We start from the raw sequence: 21669 nt of genomic DNA, 5'->3' as shown, positions 1-21669 counted from the left end.
CAACTATTTTTTCCAGTATTTTCTTAATTTCCCTATTGGAAATTTCAACCTGGCCACTTGTTTGTGGGTGGTAGGGTGTTGTTACTCGGTGTCTAACTCCATATTTAAGCAATAATTTCTCGAAGATTTTGGAAATGAAGTGGGATCCTCTATCGCTAATGACGAGTCTCGGCACACCGAATCTAGGGAAGATTTGATTCTTAATGAGCTTAATCACAACTCTCGCGTCATTTGTAGGTGAAGATATTGCTTTGATCCATTTTGACACATAGTCGACAGCGACGAGTATGTATTTGTTACTAAAAGAGGATGAGAATGGGCCCATAAAGTCAATGCCCCACACATCGAAAACTTCTACTTCTAAGATACCTTTCAGAGGCATCCCATCACGTCTAGAGATGTTTCCAGTGTGTTGGCTCTGGTTGTAATTTATAACCGTGGAGTGGACATCTTTCCATATATTAGGCCAGAAGAAGCCAGATTGTAAGATCTTTGCATAAGTTTTCTAGGTGCTTCCCCCCATAGGGTGCAGCATGGCAATGATATATGATGTTGTTGACTTCTTCCTCTGGGACGCAGCGACGGAAGATACCACTGGCGCCTCTTTTGAAGAGAAGAAGCTCATCCCAGTAGTAATGTTTCAAGTCGTGGAAGAATTTCTTCTTCTGCTGGTAAGTTAGCTCTGGAGGAAGTACCTCAGCCGCTAGGTAGTTGACAAAGTCGACATACCACAACACAGTAGTTTTAGTAAACATGGCCTCCACAAATTCATCAGTTTCTGCATCATTATAGATTAAAGAGAATTCAGTTGTGTTACCTTTAAATTGGGCTACAAGTCTATCATAAGGGAAATCATCGTTGATTGGTTGTTACTCAATTTTCATACTCTCAAGTCTAGACAGGTGGTCAGCAACAATGTTTTCAGTGCCCTTCTTGTCTTTGATTTCTAAGTCGAATTCTTGCAAGATAAGAATACATCTTAAGAGTCTTGGTTTAGCGTCTTTTATTATTTAATAAGTACCTAATTTCAGTGTCATCGGTGTAGATAATTATTTTAGATCCTACCAGGTAGGAACGAAATTTATCTAATGCGAAAACGACGGCTAGGAGCTCTTTTTCTGTCATGGCGTAGTTCATTTGTGCTTGGTCCAAGGTTCAACTTGCGTAATAGATCGCATGAAGCTTTTTATATGTTCTTTTTCCCAAGACCTTGCCTACGACATAGTCACTAGCGTCACACATTATCTCAAAAGGTTTGCTCCAATCAGGTGGTTGTGTGATAGGTGCAGTTATTAGGGCATTTTTCAATAACTCGAACGCCTCTAGATATTTTTTGTCAAATACGAATTCCGTGTCTTTCATTAACAAGTTAGTTAATTGTTTGGTTATTTTAGATAAATATTTAATAAACTGTCGGTAAAAATCGGCATGTCCTGAGAAGCTTCGTATTTCTCTAACAATTTTCGGAGGTTAAAGGTTTTCTATAACTTCTATTTTTGCTTTGTCGACTTCAATCCCCTTATCGGACACTATGTTCCCAAGTACTATCCCTTGTCTAACCATGAAATGGAATTTCTTCCAATTTAGCACGAGATTAAACTTTACAAATCTATCAATTACCATCTCTAGGTTTGTTAGACACCCTTTGAAACTCTGCCCACAAATGGAAAAATCGTCCATAAATACTTCCATGATGTCGTCTATATAGTCAAATAAAATTGACATCATGCATCTTTGAAATATTGTGGGAGCGTTACAAAGTCCAAACGGCATTCGTCGGTAGGTAAATGTACCATAAGGACGTGTGAAAGTGGTATTTTCTTGGTCATCGGGATGGATAGGAATTTGAAAGAATTCTGAGTAGCCGTCCAGATAGCAAAAATGAGAATGTTTAGCTAATCGTTCCAGCATTTGATCGATAAAAGGAAAGGGAAAGTGATCCTTGCGAGTGGCTTTATTCAATTTTCTATAATCAATGCACATCCTTCATCCAGTTACTACACGTTTAGCTACAGACTCGCCCTTTTCGTTACTGACAACCGTAACACCTCTTTTCTTGGGTACTACATGTATTGAGCTCACCCATTTACTGTCAGATATGGGATAGATAATACTTGCCTCTAATAACTTCAACACTTCCTTTATTACTACATCGCTCATAATCGAGTTTAGTCGCCTCTGGTGTTCTCTAGAGGCTTTCGAGTCTTCCTCCAGCATAATGTGATGCATGCACATAGAAAGACTAATTCCTTTTAAGTCTGAGATGTTATAGCCTAAGGCATTAGGGTATTTCCTTAAGACATGTAATAGTTTTTGAGTTTCTATTTTTCCTAAATCGATGTTGACTATAACTGATTGCTCATGCTCTGTGTCTAGGAAGTCATACCTCAGATTTTTCGGTAGTGTTTTAAGTTCTATAGATGGTTTCTTCGGGCATGACATAGGATTTGGAGTTAGTGTTAGACACTCCCTTAGACTGTCATCTACGTATGGTCCTTTCCATTGGTCATCCTCAAGAATGGGTGGTGCTGAGATTTTTAGGATTTCAGTATCCTCGGATGGTTCCATTTTTATTTCTTTGATGCACTCATCAATGATGTCCATGAAACAACATGTGTCGTCTATGGAAAGTGCTTTTAGAAATTGCAATAAAATGAATTCAATTTTCTCCTCTCCCACTTCGAAAGTCATTTTTCCTCGTTTGACATTTATAATGGAACCAGAAGTGGCTAGGAAGGGTCTTCTTAAAATAATTGGGATGTTAGAATCTTCTTTGATGTTCATTATTATGAAATCGTTAGGGATAAATAATTGACCGACTTGGACGGGAATGTTCTCTAGCATTCCTATGGGATACTAAACAGAACTATCGGCTAGTTGAAGACACATTCTTGTTGGTCTTAATTATCCCAATTTGAGTCTTTCGCATATAGAAAGGGGCATCAAACTCACACTAGCTCCTAAACCGCAGAGGGCTCTATCTATTACAAACTTCCCTATCACACAGGGTATGGAAAAACTGCTAAGATCTTTTAGTTTAGGTGGCATGTTATTTTGAATGATAGCACTACACTCTTCATTAAGTGTCATTGTCTCATCGTTCTCAAGTTTCTTATTTTTAGATAAGATTTCTTTTAGGAACTTAGCATATGAGGGCATCTGTGTAATGGCTTCGGTGAAAGGGATGGTAATGTTAAGTTGTTTCAAGAGTTCAATGAATTTCCTGAATTGTCCTTTGGTTTTGGATTTAGCTAGTCTTTGAGGGTAAGGGATTTATGGCTTATAAGGTGGTGGAGGCACGTATGGTTTCGCCTTCTCAACTGCCTCTTTGATTTCATCTTTTTCCTCTGGTTTATCAGGTTGGTCATTTTTCTGAACCATCGGCGGAATTTGTGTTCTGGGATCAACGGGTTCGTCTAACTCCGTCCCACTTTGAAATATGATAGAATTAGCTTGACCCTTCGGGTTAGGTTATGGTTGACTAGGGAAGGCTCCAGTTGGGGCTACGGTAGTTGCTTGTTACTGGGCTACTTGAGAAATTTGGGTTTCCAACATTTTGTTATGAGTAGCCAAAGCATCTACTTTAGTTGTTAATTGTTTCACTAATTCTGAGGATTGAATTTTCTAGTCGCTTGAGGAGCGACTTGAGATGCTCCCTGAGCTGGCTTCTGGTAACCAGGAGGTGGTAGATTTGGAGCATACAAGGCGTTGTTATTCTTATAGGAGAAATTGGGATGGTTTTTCCAATCCGGATTGTAAGTATTTTAGTACGGGTTTCCTTGGGCATAGTTCAACTGGTTAGGTGTGATGCCTGCTAGTAATTGGCATTCGGAAACGTTGTGTCCAGGTACTCCATATAAGTCATAGCTTAGGGCTACGGTAACCACGGTGGCCGTGGGAGTTATAGTCAAACTTTCAATCTTTTGAGTCAGGGAGTCTACCTTAGCATTAACGTGATCTATGCTACTGACTTCGTACATACCTCCTTTTGGTTGAGATTTATCTATAGAAGTGCGCTCTCCTCCCCACTATTAGTGATTTTGTGCCATATTTTCAATAAGTTGATAGGCTTCTTCATATGGTTTATCTATTATAGTGCCGCCAACTGCAACGTTTAGGTTTAATTTGGTGTTATAGGAGAGAACACCATAGAAGGTGTGGATAATGAGCCATGGTTCAACCCATGATGCGGGCAAATCCTTACCATGTCCTTATATGTCTCCCACGCTTCGAAAAGTGGTTCGTTGTCTTTTTGCCTAAATCAGTTTATTTGGCTTCTTAGCATATTCATCTTACTAGGTGGGAAATATCTAGCTATGAATACCTTCTTTAATTCATCCCATGTAGATATGGAATTGAATGGTAAAGACTGGAGCCAAGCTCTAGCTCTGTTTCTTAAAGAAAAGGGAAAAAGACGTAATCGTATCGCCTGGGGATTAACACCATTAGCTTTCACTGTATCTGCATATTGCACAAACACTGACAGATGGAGATTCAGGTCATCCTTAGGGATCCAGAGAATTGGTTTTGATGTATAGCTTGTAATAGCGAAGGTTTCAACTCGAAATTGTTTTGGTCAATGGCAGGGGCAACAATGCTGCTATGTGGTTCCTCCTGATATGGGGCAGCATAGTCCCTTAAAGCACGGATAGCAGGGGCAGCCATATCTGGTTCATGTATATTAGGATGAGAAAGGTTATATTTGAAACAATATTTTCTAATTCAGCGTCTATTTAATATAACGCTCGATTTTGTCTATCTATTGTTCTAACTCGTTCTCTTGTGAGCGAGTGTTTGGCATGCTATCAAAATAATTAAAAAGGAAAATAGTTGCCTTAGTCTATACAGTGCAACAATGGAGTTATGATATTGACTTAATTTGTCCCCGGCAACAACGCCAAAAACTTGATCGCGACTTAGTATGTCTATCGAAATGTCTAACTGCAAGTGCACAGTCATATCGCATAGTTTTAAAAAGATATCGAACCCAAAGGACGAAAAACCAAACTATCGTCATCTAAAGTTACTATGTAAAGCTAAGGCTGATGATTATTTTCTTTTCTTTTTAGATTAAGGGAAACTATAAATAAAATTAATTGGGAAATAATAATATAATAAATATATTCAATAAGTATGTAGATTACATCATTCTTCGAGGATTCGGTAAATAATTAGCATAAAATAGGGTAAATCACTTTTCAGTAGGAAATATCAAATTAACAGATTTTACCTCACACTCTCGTGTTATTGACTCAGGTTATTCTCTTAAGCCAAAATGTTTTGCTCTCGCTCACCCATCTGAATTAAAAGTATTTTTTGGAAATTGATAAATCCTAATCAATCCTAAAGCGCTCTCGATGTGTTTAGGATTAATGCCTATAAACCACTATTCCGTTAAAATCTCAAACTCTCGCTCTGTTGATTTATAACCTTAATGACTTTTCACTCTCGAGCAAAAACCTTTTTAAATTAAAATTGGAAATCATAGCCAGAAAAATAGCTTATAAAAATTAACATTAATTATTACCGAATCCCGTCGGGACGATGGTCCTTACATAACGATATCAAAAACTTTAGCTAGACATGGTTTGAAACTTAATCATGTAGTTATAATTATTAAACATAAACATAATCATGATCAAAATTCAGAATTGCAAGCATACAAATAATATTATGCAATTAGGCCAAATGAAAGCGGAAACTAAAGAAATGTCTAATTAAAAGAACCAGGTGAATAAAAAGAACTGGATTAAACTGCAGAGAATTCTTCGAGTAAAAATATCAAAATGGAAATACAAATGATATTGGAACGCTTGATCCAAGCAACAAGTAAAAACTTAAGAACTATGGTGCAATAGTCTCCCGGTATGGAAGAACTATCACTTTTCAAGTATTTCCGCTTAAGCCTAAGAGTCAAAATTACAGGATAAAACTTAGATCCTTTTTTCCATGAAACTGCCTTCTTATACTGGTAAGTGGAGCTGAAATTAACCTAAAATCATGTAGAAGTGGTTGAGAGATTTTAGGGGAGTCTTTGACCATGTTTTGTGCAGTTGCTGAAAAACTGCAACGCATGCCTGTGGCGAACGCCACAGGGTCATGGCGAATGCCATGGTACTTAAACTTGAGGTGATGTGGCAAGGGGATGTGGAGAACGCCATAAGCCTATGACGAATGCCATGGGCCCAGAACCTGCAATTTTAACCTTTTTGTACTTTTTTTCAACTTTTCTTCATTTCTTCTCTTTTCTTTATCTCTTTCTCGCACGTGAGTTCTGCATTGACAAGTACCTGAAACAGGGCAACAACACCAGCATAATACAATAAAAACATACAGAAAATTATACCAAAATGCATGCGAATCGAGTCAAATATACAATATAGTTTCACGTTATCATATTTCCATCATTGAAATGGTTTATTGCTTTCTTTTGACATATGTATTGACGCGACAAGTTATAGCATGGTGCATATTACAATGCTCTTGAGTGCACTCGAGTTTGTGTGTACTCCCAAGGTGAAATCTAGTTGTTAATTCCACATCCTTTTCCTTCATAAATTTGGATCCTTCAATCATCATTGCCTATAAATAGGGCTAAATTGAGTGTTAGATAACTTTTCGTAACCCTTGGTATTCAAGCTTATTCTTATTCACTTAATTAGCAAGCGCCTTTGTCTCTTCCTTCCTGAGATAATTAATTGGAACGAGTTATAGTTATTTGATCAAAATCTATGTATTTCTTTGTTTACTTTGCTTCATCTATCTCACATAACCAGGTACCCTTCTCAACTCAAGATTTATCTTCTGTGTTTCCTGTTTTCAATTCAAAGTGAGTGATAGTATTGTTGACTTAATGAGTGATTATGAAAGTGATACTTATTCTATATTAGGAATGGGGCATCCCCTGCTTCCCATCTCCCTACTCCTACTCACGATCATGTGGCCCAGGAAGTTTTACTCTTATCTGACCATTCTGATTCGGAAAGGGTATCTGGGAATTTCCTTGATGATTGAGCTTCTACATTTGACTCTTTCAAAGCCTTTTTATCAGATAACATTGAAGAGGGAAATCTTAATGAAGTTCTCATACCCATCTCGATTTAACTGAGGAAGGGATACAAGCTATCAAGCGGGTGAGGGAATGTGTTTATGACTTCATTCAACTTTGCATAAGAACCAATAATGGTGAACCCAATGATGATGAGGTGAATACCCACTTGGATTTTCAGGGAAGGTCAGATGTAGTGTCTTGGATCACACCCGACAAACATTATAAGACCGACCACCTAGTTCTGAGAGGCATGACGCTGGTGGAGCCGGCCAATACGATTAAGTATGGATGGATGGATGCTCATGTGGTGGGTACCCCTTCTTTTCTGAACACTAAAACAGTGATAAGGGTTGTTGGCTTTGTGGTTGGCGACCCTCAGGATTGGTTAGTTATTCTAATGGGCCTAGAGAAGAGGATATACAGTTCTTTTGACGACTATGTAAACCCGTTCTACAAGTTCCCATTTGCTAGGATAGAATTACGACAACTTTTCTATGATTTTGAGGTGGTCTTCCTGAAGCATTTGAAGGTTTCCCCTTCCCATCTTCATTCGAGGTCATGGGCTTACATAAGGGCATTCCAGTTGTGTGATGAGCATAAGTCTTTGGAGCTTTCACTCTGCCTATTTTTGAACTTATTCTACTTGGTTCACACTTCACGAGATAACTACCACGATCAAGGGCTCATTAGTTTCCACTCATAAGATCTCTAGCTCGACCACTTCACCCAAGACTACAAAAAATTTCAGGGGCGCTTCTTGCTGATGAAACCCCTTACGCCCGAGGCTCGTCTTACCTTCTGATACTCCCATGTTGAATCTTCTCGCTTATGTATTTGAAGTTTTGGTTCTCAACTCATTTCCTCTAGAACAACCATTTCTAACACACCAAGCTAAATTTATTTTCCCCTAACGAAGCAATGATGAAGGAAGACATGCATTCTTGGTTCCAAAGGTTTGTCTACAAAGAAGGGTTTGGCCCTATGATGAGAATTCTTATGAGGTGCGAAAGAGGAGAATTTACACTTATGGCATCGTGAGTGCGGTCAGCTAAGAGAAGAGGAGAGAGATTTTCAATGAGGACAGAGTCTGATGGTTTTTTTACATATGTGATTGTATTTTATAGATAACATGGATAAGTTACAGATGTTCTACAATCTCGTTAGTGTTAAAGGTATTAAGATCGGTCTTATTGGCCCGATTATGGTGCCTCCTCCTTAAAACATTTCTCCTGCTCCTACCATTGTTTCTCTCTCAACCTCTGAGAGTGCTACTGTTGCCCCTGGGATCAAACAGTTCATCAATGTTACGACCATGTTGATTATTAGGGATACTCCCTCGTCCCCAGTTTTAAAAAGGAGTGATAGGGATGTATCTCAACCCTCTCGATGGAAGAGGGCTCTCTCAAACAGACCCGCCTAATAGGGGATGCTTAGTCAGAGGAGATAACTATTTTCTTGCATATGTCATGTATTCTTCCTTTCAGGCATGTTCTCACTCCTAAGGAAGATTATCTTGTTGTATATGTGGGGGATTTGTCCTTCGTCCAAAATTTAATTGAGACTGAGAAGATGGAACTCCTCTATGAAGGCACCTTGAACATCTACTAGAACTCTTCTTTATTCTCTCTAGTTGTAGTCGGTCAAGGGGATATCTTTGATTTTGACAATCCCTTCAAAGAGATAGACACTTGAAAGGGTAAATGAGAAGCTATGGAGCATAAGTGCTTTGTTTTTCAGAAGGAGGTGGTTGAGTTGAAGGAGAAGGTCAGCTTGCTGACTCACTACAAGAGGAGATGAAGACCCACAGTTCTCCTTCTACTCTGGCTGCCCGGATCACTGAGCTGAAAATGGTGTTGGATGAGGAGAAGACATAGCGTCAGGAGGCTTCTGATGTTGTTACTAAGATGACTCGTAGCATGGAAGAGGATTGGGAAACTCTTCTTCGGGAGGTCGAGGCTCATGCAACGACATTGGAGGCTCTTGAAAAAGAGGTTTTCGGTCTGAGGGGGATTTTTAGGATTCCCTTCAATGGATAATACGGGTTCCAAGTCATGGAACATGAGAGGGGGTTCTACCCCCACTACTCATATTCCTGTTGAAGGGTTAGACCCCTTCAAGGCTTCCCCTGAGGGGATTCCATAGGGTGGTCCGGTTACTTTATCTCTGGAAACTACTGCTTGACTACTTCTTCCTTTTCTTTGTATTGTTTTTCTTTTCCTGCAATATTTTCTAGGCCACCTTCCTTGAATGTAATTACAATATTTATTAATAAGATAATTTACCTCATTGAGTTGTGTGTTATTCAACTTTGAGTCATATGTTTGTCTTTATTAGATTGTTGTTGTGTTACATTTATAGTTGTTTGCAAGTTGTTGTAGTGTCATTGTTTTCTTGTCATCCCTATAATGTAAAGCTCATTTTCTTTAGGGGCAATCCTGACATGGACCAGTGGGCTTCGAGTTTATGCCATGGAAGATGTAAAGTGTTTTCTGCTTTGGGTGTGAGAACCATGTGACTTGCCTTCAGTAAGAAAAAATATTGTTTGTTGCTTCGAAGTACTTAAAGTTCCATTTTGACTTGCTTGACAATAGTCTCTTGTAATTTTCGGTTTAGCACATTAAATTTTGTTTTCTATCATGTTTGGTTGTTGTGTTTGTTCGTTGTGATGAGCGTCTACTAGTTCAGTGTGTATTTGTTTGTTGTAGTTATCAATCACGGAATTAGTGTGTACTTGTTGATGTAGTTAGCAATCACTAGATCGATGTATATTTTTTGTAGCCAACAATATTTTGATAAGTATATATTTATTTCTCCCGAGATGGGGATTATACTCGGCAAGGTGTGGTCACATCTTCATCTTGTGGTCCACGTCACAAATGATTGTTCCTTGTCCAAGGGTAAGATCCATGTCTCTTCCTTTAATGTATGACTCGGATTGAGGTGGACATCTTTGGGCTCCACCGCCTAACACCCTTGGATTGTCTAAATCTGAGGGGAGGCCTCAGCTACATTGAGAAGAATGCTCTTTGAACGTGAACTTTTTCTTTAAATACATACCTGTGCCTTCCTGTACGAAACACGCAACATTCTTTGTGGTCGCGCAATTTAATAATTAGGGTATCAATTATCAAAATTATGCAATAACTTTACAAAGTATATAACTAATAGCAGCAAAGTTAAGGATATGGTTTCATCTTTTCTATTGTGCCATCTTCAGTTGGTTAGGGAGTCTACGTAGCCGAGCTTATCTTCGTCTTCTGGGGTACCACTGGACAGACAGATTTGTTGAGGGCGTAGCTCAAGGAAGACTGTTAAAGTTATAGAGTCTCAAAATCATCTTTTCAAATATTCCAGCTCAATTCCTTATGCGTGGTGGTGACGCCCTCACTCCCATCTTACTTTGGCAGGGATACTTACCCCAGTCAATCAAGGTGTGACTGATGGTCTGGTTATATTAGATATGATATTTTCTCTTCAGGCATACGGTTGGATTCTATTGGGTCTAAGAATATGGTCAGACGAAGGTAAAGTTCATTGAAAGGCTCATCTCCCTGACCCTTACGGGTGGAGTTTGGGCTCACTTCCTTTGTCTGGTAACCTCCTTACGAAACGGAGATATCGGGCGAGGGATTAAGTATAACTGCCAACCAGAGGTGTCTTTGATGGGACTTTTCTCCCCTGCTATCAGAGTTAAGGGTGTCGTTCATCTGTGTGTATTTAGTGAATTTTTGTTATCTGTGGGCTCAACTATGGAGATCTGTAGTTTGGCCTCGTCAGACCAGACATTAATGCTCAGAGAATGTTGCTTGTGAGTTATCTCGTCCAACCTCCTGCATCAGTGGAAACTACCATGATTGTCGAGTGGCCCGTAACGGTAGTTTGCTCAATGTACACGTTCTTCGAGTGTATTTGTGCCCGGACATATTTATTTCTTGATGTAGTGCTCAACAGTCATATGGGAGATAAATCTTACCAGGAGATCGCCTTTGAAACTAATTGTGCTACGAATCCAAGTGTTGAGAAGAAGGTGTAGTAGAGTCAAAATGTTCAACATTTTGCGGCATGGCGATGAGTAGCATTATCCATGGTGATCACTTATTCAACCGCATATAAATTTGCACTTGAAGTTTGTTTCACCATGCTATGACTAGGTATATTTATTGGAGATACGAGCTTCATCACGATCTATTAGATCTGGCCTAAGGCAGTCTTTGTTCATCATTAGGAGGTCCTTCATTGCCTAAAGAATGTGGGTGATGGATCTTCGCCAGTGATAGTTATGAACTCATCGTATCTTCGAAGTCGTCATGGTAAGTACTATGTCAGTGATAGATAATTGAGGTAATGCGAGATCAGAAAGTTGATAAGGGATCTTCAGTATGATCTAAAGGCAATTACCCTCACTTTTTGGCAATTCTATTGTAGATATGGACTTGGATTTAGGATCATTGTTTCTTTTACTTCACAGAGTTCTTGTGGGAATCAGAGATCTTGACATTTGATGAATCGTAATTGAAATGATGATTGATTAGATTAAACACGAAGGATTTTCACATTCGATTCACATTGGTCTTGATTTGGTTATCCTCGGAGATTATGCGTTGGCAAATTGAAGAGTGAACGCAAAATAATTGTAAACGCGGGAATCATAAGTCAATTCCCACATTCTGTGTCATTGTTTCATACTGAAATCAGAATTGGGTGTAGTTGGTGAACTTAAGATCTTGAATCTGTATTTTTGATCTCTGATACAATGGTGCGGAGTGGACCTGCAATATTAGCACTCCAACGCCCAAGTCAGATCAAGGTTCAAGATAAGTGTAGTGAATAATGAAAATCAGAGAATGTACATTGTTGTCTGTGTGAACTGATTTTATATCTTGAGTCAAGTGGAGTGGATTTGAAGTGAATTATGCTGAGTTATGTAGATCTTTGGCCGACCAAGAATACTTAGGAATAATTTGTTTTATAACCTTGTAACAAACATGGATATAACTAGTTCCTAACCATTTATTTACATGAATATAATTCTTAGGCTTGAAACAAATGCCCCATAAATGATGCATTGAAACAAACACTAGGATCACATTCTAGAAATCAAGTCTTAAGCGTGAAAGGATGTGTTGAGAAACCTTTTATTTGATGAAATATGACATGAAATGAAAGAGTGTAACAGTTTGGTTTTAATTGGTTTTCAGACAAAAAAAATGTCTGAACCAATGAACCCCACATCGATTTGATTAGGTTCGGTACCAAACTAATTGGTTTTGTTCGGTTTGATTGATCAATTTAGAATACTTTTTTTTCAAACAATACATTCATCTTGTAACAAATTTATTCATGCTATCATTTTTTTAAACTATCATTTTTTCATACAAATTATTTCACGCTCTAAGTTTTTCAAACAACCTCAAATTAAATTAAATAAGTTCATACATCATACTCAAAATTTAATAACTACCTATAACATACTCAAAATGATGATAATTCATCGTCAAATGCAAATACATCCATCTCGAAATTAAATAACTTCATACAACATATTCAAAATAATGAGTACCATCAAATACAAATAAACTTATACTATATATTCAAAATTATGATAATTGATTATCAATTACAAATACTATTATTTTAAAGAGATTAAAGGTAGTACACTATCAGTGTAAACTTCTTTTATACCATCATCCAATAGAATTATAATGTTCTGCCATGTCATATAAGTATTTTAAAATTAAATGTATGATTTGACGGAATGCACGTCTCTGGTTGGTCGACCGTGTAAAAATATTTTACACGGTCAATATATAGTCTTTTTTCTCTATTTTAAAATTAAATTTAACATAAAATTAAAAGATATTAAAAGAAGTTTGATTTTTATTTTAAAAATCTATAAAGTAATACAAACGGGTGATGGTGATGAACCGACGGTGTAAAACTTTATACACTGACAGTGTATAGTAATTAATCTCAAATTGAGATTAATTGTAAGAGTTTAATTGAAATAAACTGACCGTGTAAAATAATTTTACACCGTCAGTTAATCATGATCGTTGGATATTGAAACAAATTTAACTTTTATTTTAAAAACCTATAAAATAATGCAAACGTGTGATGGTGATGAATCGAAGTGTAAAACTTTTTACAATAATAGTGTATAGTAATTAATCTCAAATTTTAATTCATCTTTAAAAAAGAAGAAAAGAAAATTAACCGATAAAATATAAAGAGACAATTAAAACAGAAGTTAGAAGAATGGTGGTGGTGAGGGGAACAGTAGAGACGATCGAAATTAGAAGAATGGTTGTACTTCGCTAATGGAAGAAGTTAGGTGAAACAACATACTCTTGTTACATTCTGCGATTTTTAAAGATGAAAACCGAGAATAAAATTGAACAGATTCAGTTTTTATTGATTCGTTTTGGCTTTTAAACCAAATCGAAATAGACTAAGTTTTTAGGATTTTATTTAATTTGAATTTTTTTTTTTTATTCCGTTTTGTCTGATCCTATTATACCCCATCAAGATGTATATTTAAAATGTAATTGATCTTGTAAATTAATTTTGTAATAATTGAGTTAGAATCCACCAAAAATAAGTGCATGTATCCATCTATGCCTATATGTGCAATTGGCCATTCTTCATAAGTCCTTATACTTATCACTGATGAAAAGAAGAGCCCTTGGTTTGTGTGGCTTACAATTACTCATGCCAATAAATGGAATGAACTATTCCTTTGTTGAATAGGCAAAAATTAAAATAAATCAGGCAAGTTAATAATGCTGCACATGCACTCAGGATTCTCTTTCTAAATTGATAGTAGACAATTATTTTAAAAATGTTTGACCTTCAATTCCATCACAAGTGTCGGCATATGCACGGTTCTTATTCATTATAAAAGTTTGACAGAAACTGGTGAAAACTTTTTCTCTACTATATACACATGTGTGTGACACTGTTTTCTGAATGCTGCAACTGAAGAGTTTAGTATTAGTATAGATGAATGCATTAAGTCACTAAATGTATACAAAAAGTGGAGTTTCTGTTCATTTTGGATGGTACTATATCATATAGTAGTCAAAGACTACAAATTCTGACAAGGTAATTTCATATGGAAGATGAACTGAAAAGTATTATTAAAGAGAGATAAAAAAGAATGGAGAATCTCATGCATATCTAAACCACTACTTTATTAGGTGTTATACATTGATGGCAGTCAGATCATAAAAGGTCACAAGCACTTTCACTGAACTAATTTGAAAGTACCCACATTTGATCCTTTTGTTCTCCATTCCATTAAAACTCAAATTATATACATGGAAAAAAACTAACTCATCATTTTCTTCTTTGAACTATTGCAGCCACTTTAGATTAGAGTAAGACAGTAACTACATTACATATAATAAAGAAGTTTAAATGGCTTTTCAAGGGTCTCATAGGACCAAAGATGCACATATACATATTATAAGCTCTTCATAGATTAATTACTGAAGTTTAGAGATTTAGAATCTAAAAGCATTCATGGAAAAGCGGGCACGAAGATCTGATTGCTATGTCTCTTATTAGTAACCCCTAAACAATATCTCAGAAAAAGAATGATTTCCACATTTCATTGTCAATATAAAGTTTGGTAGAGTAAAAAACAAATGGATTTTGAATTTAATCTGCAGGAGTGTTCATTAAATTGGATTGACCTGAACCCTCTAAAAGTTAATTGAAATCAAAACAATACGATTGTTTCGGAATAATAAGCATGAACAGTGAACTATATATCAAAACTTAAACAAGTTAAATGTCTTTTTTTCAACTAGATTACTTTATTTTGGATTTGGTTCCTCACCAATTTGCTTCCTACACCACAATTATGATGAAAATAATAATAAACAGAACGTTACGTATAACTACTAATGAATTTTGTTTCAAGTACTAATGGTTCATAATGCAAGGAAACATGAAAACATCCAAATGAAAACTGCCTATGAAAGTAATAAAACAAAATTATACAATTTCATCTTATCAAAGTATCAAAAAAAATCATATCACCAAACCATAATAAGGTTTAAGGTATACAGGACACATGACAAAATGCCCGAGCAAACCAAAATTCACAAATTTTTATAGACACAAAGGAAAGATATCAAGTAAAGGCTTTAACCCAGACAACTGCCTCCCAATAAGAGAAACAGCAATCCACCACATTCAGTTGGTTCTTTTGATCTCTCACATTATATCCGACCATCTTTTGTACCAATCCACAGGAATAGCCAATATATGATTTTACATACGCAACTCAAAACAAAGATATAAAAGAAGGTTTGATGATCGCGTGAATTCAAAATGAGTTTGACCTAATAAACCAAATGACATCAAAAAAGAAATGCATAATGCAAGTAGGAAGTAACTTTTCGCGTCCTGGGTCAACAATCACAAATGACTCAGAATAGAAAAGCAGTTATGTGCAGAAAAAGAAATATGGATCATAAACTGCCTAGGGATACAGTGAGGTGATGATGAAAAAAATGACTCAAGATGATGCAGGGTTAAAAGTCAGAAAAGGGAAGAAAATGTCTAGAAACAAAGCACTTGGGTGGTGTTGAGGAAAACCAGTTCAACCCTGGGAGTTCATCTATTCCAATAACCCATGACCAGATCAGGAAAAATAATCATTTTTGGCATAGAACGGATTTATCTCAACTTTAAACTCAGCATCCAAGCCTGACTATGAGTGGGGTAGTTTCAGTCATGAATCAGTTACCTTCCCTCAGCAGCTCAGCCATTCAACTTACACTCCTCATGAAGATCTAAACCCAAATTGTAATCTTGTCGCTAACTTCTTCCTCTTGAAAGTACTGGACTCAATGGTGCTCATGCAAAAGTTAGTGATGCATTCTTGAACGTACTGGACTCAATGGTGCTGATGCAAAAGTCAGTGATGCATTCTTGAACGTACTGGACTCAATGGTGCTCATGCAAAGGTCAGTGATGCATTGGAGATGATGCAAGAGTTAGTGACAACTTGAAGGCCTTCAAATAGATACCTTCTGTTGTCTGACCATGGAGACAATATGACACATGCAATCCCACGACCCACCTCGACACACCCAAATGCATGCAAGTAGTCTATGACAAAGGACATGCTAACTGAGATGAACCTCAAACAGATATAGCACGATTGATAGCCAACTTGGCCCATTCAGCAGATTCTTTAATCATATGGTCATCTGAGGTCAAACATTCATTTAAAAAATCTCTGCTTGACAAAGATTGTTGAATTAAAGAACCAGCATTGCTTCCAAGTGTATCAGCTAGATCTCCAAGGACTCCAATGGCTGTTTTCATAACCACATCATCCCTGCAATGCGAAAAGTCGACGAAGTCACTTAAGTTAAACAATGAATATATATTACCAAAAAAATTAACTAATTCGTTTCTTACATGTCTTTTTCCATGTATATGCTATCCAAGAACTGGAGGATGTGGGGAGCATAAGGAATCAATAGCTGGGTTTTTGATGAATTCTTAAAACCTTGGAAGATCCCAGAATATGCCTCTAATATCCCATTTCTCAGAGAGTTAATGTAATCTGTCATTTCCAAGTCAAAGGCAGATGTGTGGGCGTAAGTCTCTGCAGCAATTTGTAGTGTGTTCATTGCATACATTAAGTACTTATTGAAGTTGTCTCCTATAGCAAGTGCTATATCACCAATGCATGAAAATAATGGCGGCTTCACAGAACGGTGCAAGTTATCACTTGACAAATTTCTGAGAAGTTGCGTCATAATCCCATCACAATAAGGCAGTATTTTATCCTCCAATGCCCTGCATATGTCGCCTACTACACCAACAGTTACAGCACAAACTTGGTACTCCTCAAAATTCTGAAGGTCCATCTCCAGAAACTGGTAAAATTCTGGCAGGTATTTAGCAAAATCAGGGCCTATTGCATAGGCAAGGGCTCCAATAGCTAGCATGGCCTCCTCATGTGCAGTGGCATTTCTACATGCAAAAACCCTGATGAATAGTCCCATTATCTGATCAGCATACTGCGAGAAAACATATTTGGTAGGTTCTGAAGACCCTAGCTTCTGAATAATCACTTGCAAGCATCCACAAAGAAGGCCTATAAGTTCACTCTGTTTTTCTCTTTCATCAGATGAAAGATTTTGTGCTTCAAGACATTTGTGTAACTCCATCATGATGACAGAAACTAGTTGTAAAACCAAAGGAGCTGTTTCATCTGTTGAACACCTTACTACTTCATTCAATGTTTCGTATGCTGACGCTCTTAGTCGTGATTCTGTAGCATCCTCTCTGTGGGTAACAGTGAGAAGTGCTTGAACAATTTCTTGGAAAAAGGGAGTAATGGGAGATGTTTGTCCCACATCCTCGTAACCCTGGGCAAGAAAATACAGGGCTCCACAGGCTTTCTCAGCAACATTAGGGACATCCTTCATGCTTTGAAGGAGAACTGTAATAATCTGTTGGGCATTTCCCTCATTAATAATTGGTGTGCCAACAATTGAACTGTGAAGAAATTCAAACATTCGTCCCAAAGTCCAAGCAGTAGTGTCTTTGACATGGTTGCTCGGATCCTTCACTAAAGCACTGAGCATAAAAGGTAAAGCATGATTAACAAGGGGTATGAGTTTGTCTGGAGAAGGGCCCTCCAAGATAGAACCAAACGCATATGTGGCTGCTTCTCTCTGTCTCCAATCAGGTTTGGTAATATTCTCCTCGATGAAGGGCATTACCAGTGGCACAATATCATCTCCAGTTGTGCGAGCAACTAAACCAAGGCATGTACCACCTGCCATTGCAATATTCCATGCACCTTCATCCAGATCTTGATCCTCTTCTTGTTTGAGTAATGTTTCCAACAGCAGAGGGATGAGTGCAGGAAGGGCTTGCTTAATGAAATAAAAACAAGGTAAATCAGAATCCCCAGTGGTATCGCCAACATATTCTTCCAAGATATCAGTCTCCTCATCACAAACCGTACTCCAGAATTCAATGGCCTGGAGAGCAACAGGCTCCTGATCACCCCTAACAGCCTTTGCTGTGATGTTATATATATCCTGGATGTAAGGAGCCAATTTTACATAATACATGGCAGCAATTGAGACCAAACATTCAAAAGCTGCCTGTCGTATTTTCACTTCAGGAGACATAGTTGTCTCACAAACAACTCTCATGATATATTCACGCTCCATATCATTGCTAAAATTAGCCTGTGCAAATCCAAGAGCATTATATAATGCCCTGGTAGCAGCAAGTCTGACATCATTGTTCTTTTCAGATGAATTCATACCTTGAACTACAGCAGTAAGAATTTTATTTACTTGATCTTGTTCAACAACCTCGTGAGAGACTTCCTCACACAAATACCCGAGAGTCTCCAAAGTTGCTTGCTTGACATGAGCTGGAACTTGATGAATATTTGATAAAAGTGATCCTATCAGCTCAGGCCACTGTTTATGAGGAAGCTCAATTCCCGCAATTTTAGCAACAACTTGAGTTGCCGTTGACCGTGCATCCAGTACAAGAGAAGAGAGTGTCTGCAGCAAGCATGCCTTAACCTGGGCCTTTGCTGCGGTCTCCAATGACAACCATCTCTGAACCAATTCCCGCTTTCTGTTTTCATCTTTGGCATCCAATGCATTTTTAAGTATCAAACCTGCCAACTTGCGACTATCAACTGGTTTTTCTTCATTCGCTAACTCTCCAGAAAGAGAGACCAAGAAACCAGGAAGGTTTTGCTCCTGAAATTGCCGCAAACTTTCCTCAGCATGCTTACGCACAGTTCCATCAATGGATTGAGCATTCAAAAGTGCCTGAGTAACTTCCATTGACATGCTATACCTAATGACACAAAAACAATAAGCTCTTAATATTCCACTTTAAAGAAAATTTGAAAATAAAGAAAAATAAAAAGCAAGGCAAGATAATGAGTCTATTGAAGAAGCAATTATTTTATTAATAAATTATCCAGATCCCAGATCAAGAGACTAACCAATTGGCCAGCAAGTTAAATATGGCCACAAACCACAAAATAACAGCAATATATTAATCAAGCAGAAAAAACCCAAATATACAATCATATGATTATGGTACGAAATGAACCCAGAACCCGAAAAAAGACGGACTGCAAAACTATATTGAAAGTAAAATTGAATTTCTCAGTATAACACAAAGACATGTTCTTTAATAGTAGCCAATTCATATATATCAAAGATTAATTTTAATTGAATTTTTTCCAATCGATAACAATTAACAACATGAAATTAGAAAATAAATCAAATCTGTAGTTAAGCGAATGCATAATATACAGTTGACTTGACTACGGCAACTGCGTGCGCCATTGCTTTTCATCTCGCACAAGTATTAATTCGAGTAAATAGATTAAAACGAAACGATGATAGATCGAATCCAATTCAATACGAAAACCGATTCAAATCGATCATAATCCAAACAAAGAATAAAATTAACGTATCGAAACACCCTAATACGAAAACCTAAATCGCAAAACGAAATTCATGATAAAAATAACAACGGAAAATTGAAATCCGAAAGGAAAGAACGAAAATGGAAAGAGTAGATCGGATTAACGACGATACCTGGAATCAGAGAAGAGATCTGAAGAAACAGCGAAGGAAGGAGTGAGTGAGAGAGAAGAGAATAGAGAGTAGACAACTGTAACAGCGGTTACAATCACAACAAGCGGGTTCGAATTAAAAAAATAAAATAATAATAGTAAATAAATAACTTATAGAAATAATTTTGAAACAATATTTGGGTTTTTAATTTTTAAATTGAGAAAACAGGATAGGGGATTCACTTAAATTAGTTGTGCACTCAATTAATGACGAAAAAGTACATTGAATCAAATGAGACTAGATATTTTAAATAATTTGTATGGTATGACTGAATAATATATTTTTCTTGATAGTATAAAATTTTTATACTTTTTCATCTTCATTGAATATTTTAGAATTTATTTTAAAATCTGTTTTTAAGAAGAAAATTAAAAATAAAATAAAAATGTTTGATAAACAAATTTATAAAAGTTTGTTTCATAGTTAAATTTTTATTAAAAATATTTATTTTTCATTTAACTTTTAAAATCTATTTACTATATTAAATAATAAAAATAAAATAATTGATATATATTTAAATATAAATAATTTTTTGAAATATTAACTTAAATATATAATTTAGTCACTATTTTTTTAAGGTAAGATTAAACATCTATGTCAACTATAATTAGGTGTAGTGAAAAAGATTAAATAGAATTAGAGATTTTTGCTTGATAAATCTATTACGGTGTTGAAGAATGCTTAAGGATGGCTCCAAATTATGGTGTGGCATTGTTTATGGCATATGTGGGTCTCAGAATTATCGTTAGGAGAGGTTAGGAGAGGTGTTTATCTATGAATTTGGCAAATAATTGTTAGTCCTCTAAAAATAGGGTTACTCACAGGACCGATTAGATTGATCCCAAAATATATGTGTAAAAGTCGTGACTTTCGTGTGTAGTGTTTGCATAGATGCTCAAAAGTTTTGTTTTGAAAATAATTATTAGAGCCAATGGATAACAAGATCTAAAACGTTTGCTATGATTCGACTAAGTATTGGAAGAGAAAAAGTAAAAACATATATAAATAAAGACTTTGATAAATAAAATGGTGTATGAACGTACATTTGCACTCAATTTCACTCTTTTCTCTCTTTGACACGGATATTTTGAGTAAGTGAGTTATGCAGTAGTTCCAACATACTCATTCTCATAAGTTACAACTTTATTTATAGTAAAACTAAATAACTACTTCCTGACGGGTCTTTCTTCCCCACTCACCATGTTCTACCTGCATGCAAAACTGTCTTTAGATGTGCTTCCACACGTCTCTTGTCTCGGATAAGGCTAAAAGACAGTTATTTCGCTTCATTTTATTCCTCAACTGCCTCTGGACGAGCGAAATAGGTTTTCCTCTTGCATGAATTTTCATTAAGTCCCTCAATCACAAAGCGTATACAGGGGTTCCGACTAGCTACTTCAAGTCAATCTTGGGTGTCGACGGGATCTTGGGGGCACACTTTGTCAAAACAACCTCACTTGTCGAAGCCCTCTTCCTTTTTCACATAAATCTTTTCTTCCTTTTTCATTCTTGCTTCTTTTCTCCTGTCGAAGTGTCTCCTTTGCAGCAGTCAACTTGTCTTCGATTCCTTGACTCCTCATCCACGCCATCACATCGAAATCCTAGTTAACAAATTGCCCCTCAAAAATGCTATCTTTCGATTTAGAGAAAGGCACAATTTTTTTTGACTTATTTTGACGTGTAGGGTGTAGGATTGTCATTGTACTGACATCACTATAATCATTTCCCTTTACCAAACCATCACATCGAGACGTGTGATACTGACATGTGATCATGGTTCTGCTTCTCCAGAAAATCATAGGGATTTGGAGAGAGAAAACTTTTCATTATCTTGTAAATAGGTGCCACGTGTCCCATGTTGATGTACACTTGTTGCCCTTAGAAATTGAAGAGTTTCTTATTGCACTATAAATCTTCTTCATTTCTTTCATTTCTCTTTTCACTTCTCAAAAACTTTTTCATCTT

The 21669-nt window shown here is 36.7% G+C and overlaps 1 protein-coding gene across 1 annotated transcript; it reads right to left on the bottom strand.

Annotated features, from left to right (window-relative positions):
* Positions 1-14942: 14942 nt before the first annotated feature.
* On the bottom strand, positions 14943-19830 carry LOC127081849 (importin subunit beta-1). Its single transcript, XM_051022075.1, has 3 exons — positions 19666-19830; positions 16487-18910; positions 14943-16403 (listed from the first exon to the last, which is right to left on the bottom strand). Exons 2-3 carry the CDS (start codon positions 18901-18903, stop codon positions 16205-16207), a joined length of 2616 nt encoding a protein of 871 aa, XP_050878032.1. The 5' UTR covers positions 18904-18910; positions 19666-19830; the 3' UTR covers positions 14943-16204.
* Between the last annotated feature and the right edge of the window lie 1839 nt (positions 19831-21669).

The sequence above is a fragment of the Lathyrus oleraceus genome, chromosome 5 (genome assembly GCF_024323335.1).
Source record: "Lathyrus oleraceus cultivar Zhongwan6 chromosome 5, CAAS_Psat_ZW6_1.0, whole genome shotgun sequence".
In the NCBI taxonomy this organism is placed as follows: Eukaryota; Viridiplantae; Streptophyta; class Magnoliopsida; order Fabales; family Fabaceae; genus Lathyrus; species Lathyrus oleraceus.
The sequence above is the reverse complement of the archived record's forward strand: the minus strand, read 5'-3'. Positions and strand labels throughout refer to the sequence as shown.